At 48.8% G+C, this 21,627-nt stretch overlaps 1 protein-coding gene across 1 annotated transcript in view; it reads right to left on the bottom strand.

The window, feature by feature from the left end:
- Positions 1 to 21,627, bottom strand: part of madd (MAP-kinase activating death domain) — a 52,390-nt gene that overhangs the window by 16,057 nt on the left and 14,706 nt on the right. The window contains 20 exon segments of the mRNA XM_076998050.1: positions 57 to 260; positions 556 to 706; positions 810 to 996; positions 1,176 to 1,284; positions 5,159 to 5,218; positions 7,666 to 7,767; positions 7,943 to 8,082; positions 8,485 to 8,738; positions 8,847 to 9,049; positions 9,182 to 9,285; positions 9,490 to 9,649; positions 9,742 to 9,850; positions 9,852 to 9,978; positions 10,101 to 10,273; positions 12,846 to 12,926; positions 13,090 to 13,203; positions 13,294 to 13,425; positions 14,536 to 14,845; positions 20,318 to 20,615; positions 20,758 to 21,035. Coding sequence (XP_076854165.1) covers positions 57 to 260; positions 556 to 706; positions 810 to 996; positions 1,176 to 1,284; positions 5,159 to 5,218; positions 7,666 to 7,767; positions 7,943 to 8,082; positions 8,485 to 8,738; positions 8,847 to 9,049; positions 9,182 to 9,285; positions 9,490 to 9,649; positions 9,742 to 9,850; positions 9,852 to 9,978; positions 10,101 to 10,273; positions 12,846 to 12,926; positions 13,090 to 13,203; positions 13,294 to 13,425; positions 14,536 to 14,845; positions 20,318 to 20,615; positions 20,758 to 21,035 — 3,296 coding nt within the window.

Raw genomic sequence — 21,627 nt, forward strand, 5'->3', positions numbered from 1 at the left:
GGGGGTGGTACAACAAGCAGGGAGGCACATGCAGAGGGGGGCCGAGGTGTACACACCAATAGAAGCAATAAAATTCTCTTCGTTCAGACTCCGGGTGTCAAACTGGTGCGCCCCTTTCCCGGAGGAAGGGGGTGGCAGCTGAATCCTGGGCACCAGGAGCACGCCTGCTGCCCTGGCGCTCTCCACGCGGACAGACGGGCTCTCCTTGCTGCCCGGACTGCTTGCCCCATCCGTGGGACTCCGCTTTCGCTTCTCTGGCTCTGTGCCACAAGGGGACGCCGCGCGCAACGACATGCGTGACAACACAACGAAAAAGGAGGAAATGGTATTATACTGTTGGCTGAGAGAGAGACCCTGTGGCAATTACGACATGAATTTGAATTACGCAAAGATTTGAGTTTTTATTTACTAATCCTGTAAGAAGTTCACTGTAGTAGAACGAGTGGTCTTAAGCTGAAACAATTCCACAAAACCGCCTGGTTTGATGAGACATTTTCTACAGTAACTGTTTTGGAAATGGAAAAGGAAGTGAAGTGCAGATTTGCCCCACGCTACCTTTGGTCTGGTAGTGGGTCCGCGCAATCTCTAACAGGCTGAAGACACTAGCCATGCCTCCCAGGCCTGCGTTAGTGTAGGAGTGCTCTAGGCTGGAGACTGTGCATTTCAGCAGGTCCAGCATACCTTTATACACCTTCCTGCCAATTTCCTAGACACACACAGAGGGAAGAAAAAAAAAGCTTAGTGCAATCGACCAGTTAAGTGGCGGTGAGCGCTGGGCCCATCAGACCCAGTCGCCCTTGCCAACCCACCACGTCTGGAATGTGCTCGTGCCGGGCGTCCTCCTCCGAGCGGACGGCGCGGTTCAGCTTGCTGAGCACAAAGACGCGAAGCTGCTCGTTCTCCAGCAGGCGGCGCACTTTCTTCACGTTGAGCCAGCCGACGCCCTGGCCGTCCAGCACGCTCTGCACCACCTCCTTCAGGAACTGCTGGTTCTCGCTGCACACACAAGCACGGCCACCTCTCAGACGTTAGCGCTCAGCCACGCAGGGCAGGAATCAAGTGGAAAGACCAAGCAACTGGTCATTTTACGGAAAGGGAACAGGTTGTGTGAGCTCTCAGACTGGGAACGCAGGTGAGAGGCGGGGCCATCCTGACGGGCTTGGGGAGGGGGCTACCTGGTGTTGCTGGCTCGGCCCTGTGGTGATGGCGGCTCCCTCTTTACTGTGGGGCTGTGCTTGATCACAGAAGACTTCTGATCCACCAGCGCACGAGGTGCTCGGCCTCCTGGGAGAATACGAGCGTCATCAGAACCCCATAGTGATCAAGGACACGGACACACACACACACACACACACACACACACACAATAAACTTTATACTTACCGAACTGAAAAATACATAGAATTCCATTATTATTACTCAATGGCTAAGCTGAACACAAGAACACAAATGTATAACAAATTTACAGCACATCAGAACAAGGTGCATCTCTCTCTCTACAGAAAACCCATATAGTACCTTGCCTCAAACAAACGCCACACCAATAAACTCCAAGTAGAAAAGAACACACAGTTCTTAAATTAACAGTTCTTAAGTAAAATATGCTGCAGTCAGAGGGCTACGTGGTCAGTGAGGTTGGTTAGAAGCTATATGTGATCAGGAACAGACCTCTCACACACACACTCTCAATTGTGCACACACGCGTGCACCACAGGCACACGCGCGCCTGCACACACACTCTCACTTGGCGGAGGACAGAGTGAGGGGGAGTGGTGAGACGGGTGAGGAACAGCCTGCATGGTGGCGCCGTTGACACGTCGTGTGACTCATGCAGAAAAGAAGAACAAACAAAAGGAGGGTGGGAAAAAAAAGAGACGACAAAACTAGTTCAGATGATCCAACCACACAATTCTGTATGCGCAGCTGCTGTGTGTGCATGTTGCCTGAAGCACGGAGCGCGCTTGTGGACACGCACTTTGTGACGCAGACACACATCGCACATCGCCGTGTGGGTAGATCACATGATGGGTTGGGCCCGGGGCTACCAATAAATAGCCCTTTATTCAAATCCCCCTTTCTAATAAATACACCGGTAAATGCCCATGGGGTGTTATGTACAAATATAATAAGGAGGATTTGCTTTGTGGAATAGTAAAAGCAAGTATCTGTAGCTGTAAAATAAATAAATAAATAAATAAATAAAGTCAACATTGCGGTTAAGCTCAATTAAACACGTGTGATTTGAAACTTCACGTACACGTACAGACTCTCCATCTTTATCTTCACATTTACACAACTCGCCAGTAGGTGGCACACTTTTACATACACTTGCTTCGCAATGCCTAGAGCCCTGGTGTTTCTAACCTTAAGGTCTACATCTTTATTGCTCCAAAACACATACTCTGGGTCTACTCACAATTAACTGACTAAGGCTGTAAGTAGTAAATATGTGGAATAAAAACTGTGGATTCAAATGGTGGAACACAGTCATGGCTAATGTGACTAACTGCAGCTGTAAGAATGTGGCTTTGTGTTTTGGGATGCCGTGTACACTGAGCATGCACCAAGCCTTTTGGAAGGATTATGCAATTTCTTTGTGCAGCAAAAAGACTTCCAGTTTCTTCAGCGTATCTCCCACTACATCCTTCAGGCATCTGGAGTGATTCACCTTACTGTCACATCCTAAGACTGCACATTTGCCCCCATATCTGAAGGCTAGATAGAGACTACTGACGAACTCTAGTTCAGCGCTTGCGTGCGTATGGCGCGATGATTACACCTAGTCTACCTACGTTTACGACCGCACAGAAGCACACGCAACACACATATTCAATAACTATACAACACTGGGTGCTATATTTAGACTATATCGATGAGATGGAGCTGGGGAAATGTGGGTCTACCATTTTGTTCCTATTGTGTGTTTTGTGTATATTGCATTTTTTGGAATTGCCCTGCAGGATTAATTAAAAGTTTGATAATAAATATCGACATGGCAGTAAAACGATTCCTTTCTAAATCACTTGTCATGTCCTAAATAAACACTTTTACAATGCACAGATGTTGTATACCTCCGTTACTACCAACTGGGAAGTTAATGTACAAAACTAAAATCAGCATCTGGGGTGAGAATGTTATCACAGTACACACACACACACACTATTATATATCACACACACACACACACACACACACACACACACACACACACACACACACACACACACACACACACACACACACACACACACACACACACGCACACGCACACGTTGAAAAATAAGAATGTTTTAATGTTCTACTCAAAAATCAAAGTGTTAATAGTTTTTTTTCAATTAACAAAAGACAAAGTAAATGAACAAAATAGAAATCTAAATCAATATATGGTGCAACCATCCTTCACCTTCCAAACAGCATTCATTTTTCTAGATTTTATATTTCTGGCATTTAGCAGATGGCCATATCCAGAGCGAATTACAAGTGCTTTGTCATTTGAGTGTCAGAAGGTGGGAAGGAGAGAATTACTTGGGTGTTATCAGCATAGCAGTGGTGGTAGAAGCCATGAAATATGTGCCACTGAAGAGAGTGAGTATACAAAGAGAAGAGGGCCCAGCACTGAGCCCTGGGGCACACTGCATGAGGGTCTACATGTATTGGAAGGGGATCTGCTCCATGTTGGCTGATAGGACCAGCCCACTGAATAGGACTGACAGTCACACCAAGTCTGGAGAGGACAAACAGGAGTTTTTACTGTGTCAAAGGCCACTGAAATGTCCAGAAGAGTCAAGATGGAGGACATTGATGACCAAACATCTTGAGAACCAACCACAAACCGTCATGGATGTAGGCTCCAAAATCATTCCATGGTGTAATTGCAGGCACACAATGTTGAGATCTGGGCTATGGGGGGGTGGGGTCACCATTAATCCTGACCAAATCTCCAAGTCCATTTGCTGAAATGCAATCCCAAACTCCCAAGAAATCTACAACGTGTCTGTTGCAAGCAGCTACTCATCGTACTGCTCTCATCCCTTTGGCCAACAAAACGTCCTGTTACACACAAATATTCACCTGCTGTTGCCCTCTGCCCCAGCTCCTATGCATTCCTGCATTGAGTCACTTGGCCTTGTTTCCATGTCGACAGTACGGCCCTGTGGCTGCAATTCTTCCACAAAGACAACTCGTGGCCTGCCTTTTCTGAGCAGTAGACGGGTGTACCTGGGTACCGCTATTTTTTCCAGTTCTGAGCCACCGCTGGACACCTTCTGATGGGAAGCAAGCGCTGCACCAAGTTTTCCTGGCCATGCACTGCGCCTACGGTCTCAACACTGCCCGTTTACTGGTCAGCCTACGGTCTCAACACTGCCCGTTTACTAGTCAGCTTGTACAGCACAGCTTGAAACCCTCGTGTGTTGTCCTTTACCATATGGTGCATGACCCACCTCCCACAACCTCGCCTCAGTCAGTCTGAAGCCTCACATACAGCCGTTTCAGTTTATGATTGAGCTTCAACCTGCCTATGAACATGATGGGCATCATCACCTGTTTGGTATAATTGATTAATCATTTACCTCACTATAACCTAGAAGAACATGTGCTGTTGTGAACAGATGCTGTTGAAGGCAATGGGTGCTCACACGAAATACTGATTGGATTTTTGGATTGCTTCAGTTGATTCAATTTATATATTGTTGAGAAAAATAACTTGCACTTCTATTTTTGAAAGCATTCTTACTTTGCAACTTTAAACCAACTCTCTCTCTCTCACACACACACACACACACACACACACACACACACACACACACACACACACACACACACACACACACACACACAGTGAGAGGGGGAGAGAGGATATGCTAAACAAAGGTAACCCTTGTTTTATAATCTCATATTCAGAGAAAATATCAATACCAAAAAAACAAAAACATGAATAGTGTATTTTACTCTACTGTTATGGGCCCAACCCTTATAAAACACAGTGGTTGTCTGGCATGAAAGTGAAGATTAATAAATGGCAGAGCCACAGTGATGAAGGACCAGGTGACTCTTAGAAACACAACAAGAAGCAATGGTGGAAGAAGAGGATGCTGGGAGATGTAGTTGACTGGCTTTGGAGAAGCATGCAGCTCACGCAGCAAAGGGCGGAACCCACCTTCTCCGCTCCCCGGGCCGACCTCTGTTATAATCTCCATTAGAGAATTTAGCCCAAATACTGGACACAGAAGCCAGAATTAGTGCAAAGGGAGGGTTAAAAGAAGGACAGAGAGCAATACCGGCCCAGACAGAACCAGTCCAAACATCAACCCACGACTACAACCACAGGACACGCGTACAAAGCACAGGAGAGAAAACCAGCAGCAGGACAAGGAGAGGAAGAGAGCGAGAGAGAGGTGGGGGTGGAGGAGAGAGAGAGAGAGAGAGAGATATAGAGATAGAGAGAGAGAGAGCGAGCTATACTGGGATTGTTTGAGTATTCCAGAACAATCCATCACTGAGCTCTGTAACTACCGGTAATGCTGCGGGGGCAAGAATAGCCATTCTGCTCCCTTAGAATGTAGCTAAGGAGAGCGAGATGGCTCGGACAGATAACAGATACAGCAAAACTACTAGTTAGTGAGAGTAGTTTTGTAATATCTCTGTAATATCTGAGCACAAAAAGTTCAATCGAGTATGTATAATGTGGTACTGGATGAGCAGTATGAAGTGTAAGACAGTGGTAGTATGAAGTTTCTGCGAATAACACTAAGTACGTAAGGGAGCAGGGCAGCAAACACACACTTCTCGAAAAAGACCGCCTCCTATGGAAGAAGCCTCTCTAGTGAGCTAGCGGCTAATGGGAGAGGGTTTGGCCTCCCACTGGTCGTGCTCGGTTACAGCACCTGCTGCGCGCAGGTGAAAACTGGTAGCAGCACAGACCAATTTCCACCCACGCCGCAGGAGCTCATAAGCTCCAGGACAGAAGATGATCTGAGACAGGGAGGGTGTGTTTAAGCACACAAGTCATTTTCTTTCCTAGCACAGTGTTCTAAAGGAAAGTGGCCAAGTCCACACACACACACACACACAAGGGGACAGAGGGCGCTGAAGACAAGCACCCCACATACGGGGAACCGAGGGCGCTGAAGATGAGCACTCCATGTCCACAGAAAATCCAGATATGGACTTGACGCATGTAAGGAGGGCTTTTCTTTTGACATGTGTGTACATGTGTGTAGTGTGTACTTGTGTGTACCAGGCAGAAAGAGCACAGAAGTGTGGATACACCTTTTAGTGCACACACACACAAACACACACACACACAGCAGGGTTGCCAACTCTCACGCATTGAGCGTGAGACACACACATTTGACAGTTTTCACACGCTCTCACGCCACACATCCGATATCTCACGCGAAAAAAAAAAAATCTAGTTTATTTACCTCTGATCCACATATATGATTCAATGAGTTACTAGTTCGCTCTGGCGCCAACCACCGGCGATCGACAGATCACGAGATAATACTTAATTTGTGTCCATTTTACGTTCGCCACTCCCCCCCGACAAATTACGTACGCTACCCCCCCCCCCCCCCCCCCCCGTCAACAATTTACACTCGCCACCTCCTCCAGGTTCAAATCTCACTCCAACCGATCTTCAAAAGTTGGCAACCCTGCACAGGTATATCCTCAGACTAATTTCAAGGAGGAAAAGGCAGGGCACCCATTCTCTTAAAGGTAAGGGTCTAAGGTAATGGAACACTGCAAACTAGCACAGCTTTGGGCTACAGACACGAAACATACCAGGACTGACGGGACTCATGTCGTCTTCATCTGAACAGCAAAAACAACCCAAAATCATAAGCAAAAGAAAATGGCAAAAACCAACAAATCCATAGCTACAAGCTAAGAAAGTGACCGAGCAAGCGTCTCCACTTTTCCGTGTAAAGCAGCTTTCTGAGAAAGAAAAACGAAGCGTCACTTTCTGCTTCCGGTTCACTTCCAGTGTAGTCAGAATGCAGGTAATACATCAGGGTGGAGGCAAGAGATCAGGCGACATTCCCACCAACCTTCATCTGCTTCTACCACTAACAAACAAACAAAAAACTACAAAACTACAAAATTATAACTCTGGTAAATGATAAAGACAAATGTTGTGTTCTTATGAGGGTCATGACCCCATGACCGTAGTTCTAATGACGTGTCCACACCTGGGGCCAGGCGGTAATTAAACCGTTCGCTATAATCTGGTGTCCTGAATAGATTTGCATATTACATATTGACAATTTATTTGTGCATATATTTACTATTAGTTACTTTAAAGTTCAAAAATAAAGTGGTCTAGATATACAGAAAGAGAGAGAGAGAGAGGGAGAAAGAGAGAGATAGAGAGAGAGATAAAGAGAGAGAGAGAGAGAGAGAGAGAGAGAGAGAGAGAGAGAGAGAGAGAGAGAGAGAGAGAGAGAGAGAGAGAGAGAGATAGATAGATAGATAGATACAGGGAGAGTGAATGACTGGACTGGCAGGACAGAGAGACAGACAGAAGTTGAAAACTTTAAGGATGAGTGAATGAGATAGGTTGGAGCGTGAGGAATGATTGGTTGGCTGGGTGGATGAGGGGGTGGGTCCAGCAGGAAGGTGGCAGGGCCCGACTCCGCCCCCAGGCCCACGGGCAGTGAGTACCTTTAAGACTGGGGAAGGGGGTGTTCTTCTCTCTGGCTGCTTTGTTGGGCAGTGCCAGGCTGGACAGACTGAAGCTGGTGCCATGGTTCTTGTACAAGTTACCTAAAGAGGTTCAGCATGCACACACACACACACACGCACACACACACACACACACACACACACACAACCAGGATTACAGGGAGCTACAACAGCAAGGAATATCAACAGAAATGGATTTCCGGTTAGATTAGCAGGTCCAAGCCTATTAGCAACATAAGGTGTGGAAGCCACTCACTGGCAAACGACATGAGTCCTCCGAAGCCGTCGCTGCTGTTGTTGGACACCGTGGAGTTGGGCGAGCTGTTCTTGGAGTCTCCCTCACCATCCGATTCACCTGGCAGCCTCAGGCTGCTGGGCCTCAGAGGACGAGATGGCCTACACACACACACACACACACACACACACACACACACACACACACACACACACACACACACACACACACACGAGCCAGTTCATGTATGCATATGCACGTGAGTGTGTGCGTATGCATACATGAAAAATAAATAAGTACAAGCGACACACGCAGCTGTTTGGCTGGAATGTTTGGAAGTGTTTAAGTGAACAGAGTTAGGTAGTCACATGCTTCATAGGTCACAGAACTGAGCAGGTCATTTTAATCTTCTGTTTATGTATGATTTAAATAATTGCCTGTGTTCATAAGATTAAAGTGGTGTGTGTGTGTTTGTATGCGTGGGTCTGTGTGTGTGTGGTGCGTGCATGTGTGTGTGGGCATGAGTGTGTGTGTGTGTGTGTGTGTGTATGAGGCAGGTATACTTGTTTCCGTTGATGTTCTGGTTGAAGCGGGGCGTGTAGCTCTCTTCTTGTTCTTCACCGTCCGCCTCCTCTTCTGTAGGAAAGCCATACTGGGGCTCAAAATACGGGTTGTCATACTCCCGCTTCTTATTGGACGAGTCCACAGAGCCTGGCTCGGGGGCGGGTCTTGTGAATGGCGGGGGAACCAATCCAGGGCCAGAGTTCTGTAAAGCCACGCTAGCTGATGCCTCTAGCTCAGCAGGCTCGGCCTGCTCCTAGAAGAAAGAAAAAAAAATGACATTGTAAACGGCCCAAAACTAAATCTCCTTATTATTATACAATTGTAGCCCCAGACGAACACTGCTGGGTGGAGATCCACTGACATGATTGACCCCCTGGATGACGGTGCTGGGGCTGGAGCTGGCCGTGGTGCTGGAACTGGACCGTAGCGCCTGACTGTCCGCGGCCTCAGGCGGGGCCTCCGATTCGGGCACGGAATCACCAGCCTCCTCCTTAAACTCCTGGAAGTCATGGATCTCCACCTCGCTGGCGTCCTCCAGCGCCGCGTGGGTCAAGGGGTCCACATCTGCAGGACGGTGTCGGAGAGAGAGAGAGAGGTTGAGACTAATGTCAACCGACATGTTCTATTTAGAGAGTGTGGCTATGAGACCAGCGAGCAGGAGGACATGAGAGTGTGGAGACGGTGACGAGGACTAACTTGGTGTGTCCCCCTGTATGTCCCCTTTGATCATCTCATTCACAAAATCGCCGAGTGAAGAGTAGGAGGAGCTGGAGTCATCGTACGCCTCACTGTCACTGCCACTGTAACACAAACAATAATTATGAAGCTCAAAAACTGCATACAAACAAAAAAGCAAATATAAGATGATACACCCTTACTAGCGGAAGCTAGGACACCTGTTTACTAACCAATAAGAGTGGCACATTTCCAGCACGCTGGGTTTAAGTGTGTGTGTGTGTGTGTGTGTGTGTGTGTGTGTGTGTGTGTGTGTACGCACTGCCCACCTGTCGTCTGTAGGGTCTGAGTCATTCCCTTCATCCTCCAGTGGGCCACTAATGGCCTCCGCGAGCTGGGAGTTGCCATCATACACACGATAGAACACCGGCTGCAACTGGTGAGCGTACCACTTCGGCTTATCGCCTATTAGGGAAGGGTCATACACATCTGGAACACACACACACACACACACACGTTCTCTGTAAGAGTGCTGCGTCGTGGTGCTGGGCTGTGAATGGGCGGCCCGCGTGCGTTCTTACTGTTCTGGATCCTCTGGAAGGCTAGGTTGGTGGGGCTCAGCGCCCACTCGCCGTAGTACTCCACCGCCTGCGTGTGCGAGAGCTTCTCGGTGAAGCCGGTGCGGCGGGGGGCGCGAGGCCAGGAAGGACGTGGCCTGGAAGGCCACCACGGGCCGCGGGAAGAGCCGCAGCGTGCGCGTGTGCAGCTGGAAGCCCTGCAGCATGTTGGGGGAGTTGAAGAACCTCACCATCGCCACCCTGTGGACGGCAGAAGCGCGACGGGAGCGTGAATCGAGACAAAGGGACCGGACGGGGATTTTTTAAACCGTGCCGGACCCAAGCAGAGCGGACTGGGTCCCCGGTCACGCTGGGGCCCTCACCTTGTGGCCACATCCACAGAGTCCACGTCGTTTCCGTAGATCAGGGGGTTAAACTCGGTGGAGGAGGGGGACGACTTCTCCCGACCAGGTGGAATAAGTGGCAGGTCCTGGCCCTCCTGGAACTTCTCCAGGTTTAGAATGGGCTGAGTGTTCAAACTCATACTAGCCAGAGCCTAGAGATGAAGGGAGGAGAGAGAGAGAGAGAGAGAGAGAGAGAGAGAGAGAGAGAGAGAGAGAGAGGGAGGGAAGACTTAGTGGAAACGATACACATTTGATAAACCTATAACGGAAAAGCATTAGGACTAGCATTCTCACTTCAGGCATTAATGTGTCATGTACAGCACTGCATGTTTTCATGTGCGGTACGATGCTAAGCGGAAGCCCAGTGTATCTGGGACCCTGTCCATACGATATATACTTAGAATGGTAGGACAGGAATCAAGGAGAAGAGTTAGTTATCAAAGTTATCAAAACCGAAGGTAAGTTGCTGTCGTATACTGCATGCAAACACAATTACCTCAGCTTTGGGTTTGACTGACAGATACTGCCTGAAATGAGCTGCCAAGTTAGTGGGTTGAAAGGTCAATAGTGTTAAAGAGGGGGCGGGTTCATCGCACTGAGCCATTTCAAAGCACTCTGGCAGTAGGGCCGTCGCTCGGCCAATGCCTTGCCGGCACAGCAGATCTCTACGTGCTCTGGACAGACCAGGCCAGCCGCACTGCCAAGCCGACGCATCATCGGTTGGGTTTACCATCGGCCTCTTCAGGGTTATAACCACGCTAAGAATGTGCAGGGGACATCCAGACATGCTGAAGCCAAACATGAGTGCGGTGAGCAGCAGACGACCATGTCCGAATCCACCAGGGCCAGGGAGAAGAGGAGAACTGATGAACAGGGCCTTAAGTGTGTGAGGGTGGACATGTATGTTTTTACAGTAAGAGGCTTTGGAGTGTTTTATTTTTTTTTATGTGTATGAAGAGTAAATAAGTCAGCCGTGGACGGCAGAGTGTGTGTAGTTCTGAGCTCTGTATGTGCAAAGTGAGTTCAGGAATGGAGCGGAGGTGTGGTGGGCGGAGTTGTGGTGGGAGGGGGTGGGGTTATGGGGGCCCATGCAGCAGGGGAGCAGGGCGCAGAGCTTTAGGAACCTTGGAGTCTGTGGCGAAGATCTGTTTTTGCGTGATCACAGTCAACCTAACCAGACACTGAGAAACACAAGAACAAACAGAGCCGGTGTCACATGACTGCCGTAAGACCAGGAGGTCATGTGACCAGACTGGAGGCTAAAATGAGAAGAGAGAGAGAGAGACCGAGTGTGCAAGAGATGATGACATAGACAATAGAAAAGGGAGGAAGGAAGAGGAAGGATATATACATGGTGGTGGTGCTTTTACATAAAAAAAACACAGAATGAACAGAAAGAGGAAGTTTGCAAGACCAACAAAAGGACACTAGACAAATTATGAGTGATCATAGAAGCTGAATTTCTTTTTAAAACCTGAGTTTGAGTAGGAGGTGACATTAGCGCACAGCAAAAACAAAACAAGCTATGAACTTCAGTAATCTGTGAAACAGGTGTTTGAGCTTTTTTGTACAGAATATGAAGGAAAAAAAAAATCACACCTCTCTGATCCTTTTTTATGTTTGGGCAAAGGAGAACGAACACACACTCATAAACACTCTCTCTCACACAAACACACACACATACACAGAGCTTGGCAAAAAGAGCAATCTACCAACAGCAAGATTCGGCTATCACAGTTCCACAACAAAAGCATTCTTTGTGTTTGGTCTGATTCAGTTTGCGTCACTGGATTCAGAACCACGATGATCATTATACCACAGTCTGATTTATGGTCATCACTGTTAATAATAATGATCAAGACAGAAAGCGGAATAGTTATTGGCCAAAAATAACTGAATAAGAACTGAACAAAATAAATCACCAGTATGGAAAGGAAAATATATAATTGATAAATATAAAATAAAAATGGGTTAGTCAAATATTAATGCATCACTGAACTAAAAGAAATGTATTCCTGTAATTAATGAATAATGTGAATAATGGCAAGATGTAGAGCTTTGGTTAATTGAATCAGGTGAAATTAGTTCTGAATCAAGCCTGAACAGTAGATGACGTTTGATTATAGTGGTTCCGGGGTTAGTCACTTTAGAGGCCTCAAACTACTGCTGTGTCTATGAGCAGATGCACCCCGAACTTTCATTACCTCCAAATGCTAGAACAGACAGAGGGAAGGAAAAAAACAGGTGTTGATTACCATGCATTACACTGAACACACGCATAATCTCCATTTACATTAGAACGTGGTGATGTGGGTCATCAGAAGAACTCAATGTCACTGCTGAAAACAATTAAGCGCTGTTGTTCAACAGTGACAACAAAAACCCTACACACTTACACACTCATTACATCCACACGAAACCTCAACAAACCAACTTATTCCAGAGAGGTGCTAGACAGAGGCCAGATTAAGCCGTGATTAGGTGCTAGACAGAGGCCAGATTAAGCCGTGATTAGGTGCTAGACAGAGGCCAGATTAAGCCGTGATTAGGTGCTAGACAGAGGCCAGATTAAGCCGTGATTAGGTGCTAGACAGAGGCCAGATTAAGTCGTGATTAGGTGCTAGACAGAGGCCAGATTAAGCAGTGATTAGGTGCTAGACAGAGGCCAGATTAAGCAGTGATTAGGTGCTAGACAGAGGCCAGATTAAGTCGTGATTAGGTTACCTGCTTCAGGTGCTTCTTCAGTTCCGAGGCCTCCGGCTCAGGTAAAGGAGGGAGTATTTCAGCATGGGTAGGAGCAACAACCTGCGAAGGAACAGTACACACTGGGAATCAGAACAGAACTTCACGTGCCTTAAAAATAAAAAAATGTCTGCTCAGCAAAAAAAAAAAAAAAAAAGACAGTCAACCGCCATCACTAGCACCCCCTAAAACAGGCAGAGTGACTAACGCAGTACGGGAGACTGACCTTGTTGCAGTCCAAATCCACCAGCCAAACGTCGTCTGGCATCTTAAAGTCCGCCTTGTAGAGGAAGAAGCTCGCAGGCACACCGATGATGTACGGAGTGGGAGCCAGCAGGAGCTGGGGAGAGACAGGAAGAGGCGGAGCCTGTTTCACCTGCTCCTGTAATCATCGTGAACCGGTTAGAGGGTGGGCTCACTGGGCGTTTACCTGTTCGGCTGACGCCATGCAGGTGGGCAGCAGTGGGATGACTGGGAACATGTACTCCAGAGGGTAGATCATGGCCACAAAGGCCATTACGCTCATAGAGAGTGCGTTGTAATCCCGGGACTGCAGTACCACCTACAAACACCAGAGGGCGGAGGAGAGTTCATCACATACGCTCGAAAAAAGCAGAGGAACCTGATGGATGCTCTATACTAGACTGTATCCCAGTGTTGGAGAAGTACAAATAAGGGAGGTGATGGATGATCTGACAAGCTATCAGACAGTGACTCTTTAATATTTATTATACTATATGTTATGTTCCCCAATTAAAATTGATTAGTCTGTGCATATACCATAGCTATATCATTAGCTACTCTAAAATGTATATTAAAAATACTGTCAAAAGATAAGGCGATTATTATAGGAGATTTATGTGGAGTTTTCTCGTTACTTTCTTTTAGTGCATCCTGCATAATGTATGAGCAATCATACTCATAAGAGTTATCTTGGTAAGCACATGGCAACAGTCTTAACACATCACTCAAAATGGAAGTTATACTGAATAACAGGCCATTAGACACGCCAATACAGAACAATCAAAACACATTCATCCTTTTTCCTTCTCTGCCTGTAAAATGTGAGAACACTGAAACATTTTAATCAAATTCATTCCTCAAGCCCACTTTCTCAACGCTGAATTTGAGGGTTTTAGAGAGAACCTTCCTGTTTGCAATTGCTCATATTAAAATATGACCTAAATTGAATCCATGTGATGCCCAACGAATGAATGAACAAATACCCACTAGGGAGGGGGGTGTTGGGTCTGGCCAAATCACAGTGTAAGCCAGAGAAGCTGCAGCTAGACGGCACCCTGAGCACAAGACCTCTTCCCTAATTCCTCCAACAGGCCTTAGGGCTGTATGCGATTCTGATACACATTCTCTAATGAAATAACAACATGTTACAAAAAAAAAAAAAAAAAAAGACAACTGCGGTCCTTATGAAACCGAAACAATGGTCCGTTAGTAAGAACCAGTGCCGAAGCAAAGTGACGCATGCACCTGATTATCTGTAATCTTTGGTGAGTCTCTAGCGAGATCCTGATGGAAAGCGTTTAAAAATATTTAGAATTAACTGACGTTTTGCGGCAAGCTTCTGTGATAAGGACACGTGCCAGCATCCTGTGATCCCGCCATAGGGCTTGGCAGTTTGGATTCGAGGCGTGTCCCTTCCCGGGCACCGTACCTTATGCTCAAGCAGGATGCAGGCGAGCACCTGCAGGCAGGCGTCCACGCCCAGCAGCTCCAGGGGCAGGTGCAGCGGGAAGTCCACCAGGGCGAAGCGGGAGGCCTCGGGCAGGGCGAAGGTGAGGGCCGGCTGAAGCTCGTGGGGCAGGACCTCCACGTCCACTCGGCGGGAGCCGGCCAGCGGCACGGGCGAACGCAGCAGCCGGTACACCCAGGACTCGATCTCACGCAGGTCGTGCAGGAGCTGGTTACCCTTCTCCTTCTCCTCCACGGAGAGGGCCCCGATGAACACCCGCCACATGGCGTCCCTGGATGGCACACACACACACATTTTCTCAGAAACTGCGTTTAACGAAAGTAAAACAACCACACAGAATGCTGCATTTAAAACGGTCATCAGCTACAAAAAGCACTTCATCCCAAAGTCCTTCATGCAGTCTCAACCCCCCCTGAACCGTCTGACTAAAACAGACATCCTGGTCAGGACCTGCTCAGCTATTATTAGTCCCTGTTCTCTGCAGAGTTTTTCCACTTACACATTTTGACATCACACTTGACAGGATATACTGAAGCAATGGAGCTCAACGGTACAATCCCATGTCCTTGGGACAAAATGTGCAAAATGTGTTTTCATCATCGCCCCGGTCTTGCCTACACTACCCACAATTCACAGGGGTGGCACCCACGAGGCTGGGAATACGATGACACAGCAGCACGCAGACCTATTATCGGGGGCCATTAATCATGACGCCTTATGAGAGCTGACAGGCTATAAACTGCCCTATTCATCCTCACCTTTGTGCGTCTTTGTGAGGTCTGTGCAGGGCAGTCCTCTCCCTTAGCTGGGCTGCGCTGACCGTTAGGAACAGGTCACCAAGACATTTGGTGAGATGGGTATTTGTGCAGTCATCTCAAGATCCTCTAAGCCTTTTTAGTAATCAAGTGAGTGAGAGCCAGAAATAGCACAAAACACTGGCATCTGGTAGCTAATGGGAGGAGATTAGGTAGCTAATCAGTTTGTAGCCACAGCAGCGAGGCAGAGGGCAGACTGGCCGAGCTCACAGATACACAGAACGCTACACAAACCTCACACCATGGAACTCTGAGCTAACCGCAGTACGTATCCCACTAAGCCTCCTTCCCTGTTCCCATTCAAATCTTCATGTCCAGGCAGCTGGACGTGGGCTGTGTGGGGGGGCGAGGGGAGGAGCCCGCAGCTCTGACTCCTGTCGGAGGAGGGGCGGTGGCATCCTGCAGACTGCTGCCACAGGGAGGCTGCAACCTCAGCCAATCAGAAAGGCTGCGTCGGCTGTCTGGGTCTTACATAAGCACATCACTCTTTTATTCCGTCTCTGCCTCCGACATGCTCACTACCCCCTCCCCTCGTTTCCCCCCTTTTGGAACTAGTAAAGTGGTCATGTGCTCTGAATCCTGAAGTTTAGCTGCGATACACGTGATTTGGGACTCTGCATACTGCTGCATACAGGCGCTGAACCTTAAAGCCACTGAGGGAGACTGGAGCAGCTCCATCAGACAGGGATGTGGTCACAGACATGACCACTATGAAAGCCACAAACCTGCTACTTCAATAACCTGTATGTGGATTTAAAGGTGAGAATTAATATCTCCTGCAGTTCCCTATATTGCACTAATAAACCTTCATGATGGAACTCATGACATTGCTCTTAACCTGAAAGATATCGGAGTCACTCTCGAACTACACCCCAAAGAGAGCAGAGGGTTGTGTGTGTGTGTGTGTGTTGTGGACACTGAAAGGGTAATGCTAGAGTAATGTCAAGGTCACTGGATGTTACTGGGCCGAGAAAGAGAGTGAGCATGAGCAATGAGAGAAAAAAAAGAGAGCATGAGAGAAAGAGGAGAGAGATAAAAGAGAGGGGGAGAGAGAGGGAGAGGAGAGAAATGAGAGATAGAGAGGGGGAGAGAGAGGGAGAGGAGAGAAATGAGAGATAGAGAGGGGGAGAGAGAGGGAAAGGGAGAGAGAGGGAAAGAGAAAGAGAGAGAGAGAGAGAGAGAGAGAGAGAGAGAGGAGAGAAATGAGAGAGAGAGGGGGAGAGAGAGGGAGGAGAGAAATGAGAGAGAGAGAGAGAGAGAGCGAGAGAGTGATCTGAGTCAGAAGTGCCCCTCGGAGCACCAGTGACTCCACAATCTCCGTGCCACACTCGCTGATCTCCCACGGACCCACTGCACCTGTCGGACCAACGAGAGCTGCTGCAGTAGCAGATGGACCCTGAGCAGAGAGCCGCATTCTGTCTGCTGTGAGATCATACATGGAGAAAAATCCAAGAACAGTCAGCTATGCGTTGGCCAAGCTACATTTATTTGGGTAAATCTCTGACTTGATTAGATTTTTGTTCTTTGGAAAATTATTGAATGCATCATAAAATCTCAAATTTCACCACAATATCATGACAGTTTTAATCAATTATACTTTTTTTGGCCAAAATTGTAGCAAAATGCCGCTGCCAGAATCTGAGCTAGTCCTCACTCCCATCTCCTACAACCCGACCACTCCCCTCTACACCGCTCTGCTGTCACCCCTCTCCCCTCTACACCGCTCTATTGTCACCTCTCTCCCCTCTACACCGCTCTATTGTCACCTCTCTCCCCTCTACACCGCTCTATTGTCACCTCTCTCCCCTCTACACCGCTCTATTGTCACCCCTCTCCCCTCTACACCGCTCTATTGTCACCTCTCTCCCCTCTACACCGCTCTATTGTCACCCCTCTCCCCTCTACACCGCTCTGTTGTCACCTCTCTCCCCTCTACACCGCTCTGTTGTCACCTCTCTCCCCTATATACAAATCTGCTGACACCTCTCTCCCCTCTACACCGCTCTATTGTCACCCCTCTCCCCTCTACACCGCTCTATTGTCACCCCTCTCCCCTCTACACCGCTCTATTGTCACCTCTCTCCCCTCTACACCGCTCTATTGTCACCTCTCTCCCCTCTACACCGCTCCATTGTCACCTCTCCCCCCTCTACACCGCTCCATTGTCACCTCTCTCCCCTCTACACCGCTCCATTGTCACCTCTCCCCCCTCTACACCGCTCTATTGACACCTCTCTCCCCTCTACACCGCTCTATTGACACCTCTCTCCCCTCTACACCGCTCTGTTGTCACCTCTCTCCCCTCTACACCGCTCTATTGTCACCTCTCTCCCCTCTACACCGCTCCATTGTCACCTCTCTCCCCTCTACACCGCTCTGTTGTCACCTCTCTCCCCTATATACAAATCTGCTGACACCTCTCTCCCCTCTACACCGCTCTATTGTCACCTCTCTCCCCTCTACACCGCTCTGTTGTCACCTCTCTCCCCTCTACACCGCTCTATTGTCACCTCTCTCCCCTCTACACCGCTCTATTGTCACCTCTCTCCCCTCTACACCGCTCTGTTGTCACCTCTCTCCCCTCTACACCGCTCCATTGTCACCTCTCTCCCCTCTACACCGCTCTGTTGTCACCTCTCTCCCCTCTACACCGCTCTATTGTCACCCCTCTCCCCTCTACACCGCTCTATTGTCACCTCTCTCCCCTCTACACCGCTCTATTGTCACCTCTCCCCCTCTACACCGCTCTATTGTCACCTCTCCCCCCTCTACACCGCTCTATTGTCACCTCTCTCCCCTCTACACCGCTCTGTTGTCACCTCTCTCCCCTCTACACCGCTCTATTGTCACCTCTCTCCCCTCTACACCGCTCTGTTGTCACCTCTCTCCCCTCTACACCGCTCTATTGTCACCCCTCTCCCCTCTACACCGCTCTATTGTCACCTCTCTCCCCTCTACACCGCTCTATTGACACCTCTCTCCCCTCTACACCGCTCTGTTGTCACCTCTCTCCCCTATATACAAATCTGCTGACACCTCTCCCCTCTATATTGCTAAGAAACAAAACCAGGTCAAACCAGGACAGCTGCAGCTGCCGGCGTCTCTTTTTCAATTATTCTGTCTACTGGAAATATTGTTTATTAAATAAATTATGGCAAACAATCTAACGGAGTTTAAATGAGGAAAAAAAGTGTCCTTGCCCCTGCAGGAGTGTAGTCAGGCCTGCTGGGTCGGGTCTGTTAGTGAGTCACGAGTGTGCAGCTCTGATGTAGTAATGAGGTTACACAAACCCCCTCAGTAAACCTGCATCAAATGAACAGCGGTTCCTTCAACAGAGACTGAAATGGAGGTCTGCTGCTGGCCAAACACGCACACACAAGCTTATTGCTTCAATTATTCTCCTCACTTCGGAGGAAAATCAAAGGAGGCCAATTCACCCGCAAACAAACTGAGCCCTGAAAACTCATCTGCCACTCATCTAGGCGACAGTTGCTAGGCTACAGCTGAAAAGGCGCCGTCAAGAAAAGGAACGCGGCTCACAGTGCCTGCTGATCTGAATGGGAGCAGCAAAGCACTTGTGCAGATTGTTTAATGATACAAACTGGAGGGCTTGGCCATTACAGCGGGCCATCACAGAACACCACGGAATGGGGGGGTCGGGGTCAGGCCACCACCATCATCATCATCATCATCATAGCTGTCTCTGCAGCACTCCTGCAGTCTCTCACTATTGGACAAAACAGCCTTGAACATCCACCTCAGGATTATTTTTAAATACGTTTTTGTGATCCATTATAGCTATTACAATTCTCTAAAAAGCTACAATGCAGCCAGGGATTAATGACCAACCATGAGAGAAAGACAGAGAGAACGATACTAAATGCCATACCATCACCCCGTCACTGGTACTTATACGCCATACCATCACCCCGTCACTGGTACTCGTACACTCATACCATCACCCCGTCACTGGTACTTATACGCCATACCATCACCCCGTCACTGGTACTTATACGCCATACCATCACCCCGTCACTGGTACTTATACGCCATACCATCACCCCGTCACTGGTACTTATACGCCATACCATCGCCCCGTCACTGGTACTTATACGCCATACCATCGCCCCGTCACTGGTACTTATACACTCATACCATCGCCCCGTCACTGGTACTTATACGACATACCATCGCCCCGTCACTGGTACTTATACGCCATACCATCACCCCGTCACTGGTACTTATACGTCATACCATCACCCCGTCACTGGTACTTATACGCTATACCATCACCCCGTCACTGGTACTTATACGCCATACCATCACCCCGTCACTGGTACTTATACGCCATACCATCGCCCCGTCACTGGTACTTATACGCCATACCATCGCCCCGTCACTGGTACTTATACGCCATACCATCGCCCCGTCACTGGTACTTATACGCCATACCATCGCCCCGTCACTGGTACTTATACGCCATACCATCACCCCGTCACTGGTACTTATACGCCATACCATCACCCCGTCACTGGTACTTATACGCCATACCATCACCCCGTCACTGGTACTTATACGCCATACCATCACCCCGTCACTGGTACTTATACGCCATACCATCACCCCGTCACTGGTACTTATACGCCATACCATCACCCCGTCACTGGTACTTATACGCCATACCATCACCCCGTCACTGGTACTTATACGCCATACCATCACCCCGTCACTGGTACTTATACGCCATACCATCACCCCGTCACTGGTACTTATACGCCATACCATCACCCCGTCACTGGTACTTATACGCCATACCATCACCCCGTCACTGGTACTTATACGCCATACCATCACCCCGTCACTGGTACTTATACGCCATACCATCACCCCGTCACTGGTACTAATACACCACAGGGAGGTGGACTCACCGCTGGTTGCCCTTGGCGGCGCCGGCCCTCTGGTTGAGGCGGTGGCTGCAACAGTCCACCATGCGCTTCAGCAGGTAGAGGCACTCGCGGAAGGTGGAGAAGAACGGGTAGTGGCTGAGCATGCACAGTGACGTCAGCGTGCTGTTGCGGTTACGGGCCGCCGCCCGGCCGCGCCTGGGCCGGGGCGAACGTCCAGCGCCGCCTCCCTCGCCCGCCCCCGCGTCGTCCGAGAGGGACAGCGCAGAGGGGTCGGTCTTCTCCGTGGCCTCCACCGCAGGATCGGCAGCCGGGGGCTTTTCTGCGGAGAGAGGAGAACATCTGAAGAATACGTAAACGTCAACTTGCTCTCGTAAACCGCCTCCGCAAAAACGATACGGAGACAGTACGTCCGCAGCAGGCGCAGAACGCCCGATGACGCGGTGTTCCGTAAGGACCCTGACCTTTGCCCTCTGCTCGTGGGCGGTGGTGGCCCCTCTGGAAGGAGCGGTAAAAGTTGACGCAGATGCCATAGCGCGTGACCCCGGAGTCCTTGTCGGTGAGCGTGAAGACGAAGGAGGAGTCGTCACGGAGACTGACGCGGCGCTGACGCACGCTCAGGCAGCCCTCGGGCTGGCAGAAGAAGACCACGTCAGGCGGCAGGGGGAAGTCGGCGTGATCCTCCAGCGGGTAGCGCCTCAGGAGCTGGGGCGTCTGGGCCACGCTGTCACTACTGGGCTGCCTGCCGTGCCATGGGAAACAGGAGGGCGTAGGGGTGGACCGATTAATTTGCTTCGCTTCGAAATTGTGATTTAGGAGAATTTTTCTACTGTAATGTTTGAATTCAATAGCAAATGTAATTACTTAATATAAAAGGTTCTTAACATTTCATTTTTTTAATATCGCATTATGACAACAGTGCTAATAGTGGCAGCTGTAGTCACTACATTATTTCATCCCATTCAACCCAGTCATGCATTGTACAAGTCTGATACCATGTGGACCATGAATATGTAACCCGTGGCTCAATTTATGGAACAGCATTACGACATAAAATAGAACAAAATTACATATAGCACTAGACCAAATAAACAACATTAAAAAATCTCAATTAAAATATCTCCACCAAAGCGTTTAGCCCCAGGAGAGTGAGGGGCAAATAAGGAACCACACAGAGATCGCCAAAATGAACTGATGAATATATTAACTGCTCTTCCAACAGGGCCAAAGACCCCACTAACAAGCCTCCAAACCCTCACAAATATGGCCGTGAGAAGGGTTTGATGGAACGTGGCCGTGGGAAGGGTTTGATTACACAACTGTATCAGGTTCCA

The sequence above is a fragment of the Brachyhypopomus gauderio genome, chromosome 1, assembly GCF_052324685.1.
Source record: "Brachyhypopomus gauderio isolate BG-103 chromosome 1, BGAUD_0.2, whole genome shotgun sequence".
NCBI classification, from domain to species: Eukaryota; Metazoa; Chordata; class Actinopteri; order Gymnotiformes; family Hypopomidae; genus Brachyhypopomus; species Brachyhypopomus gauderio.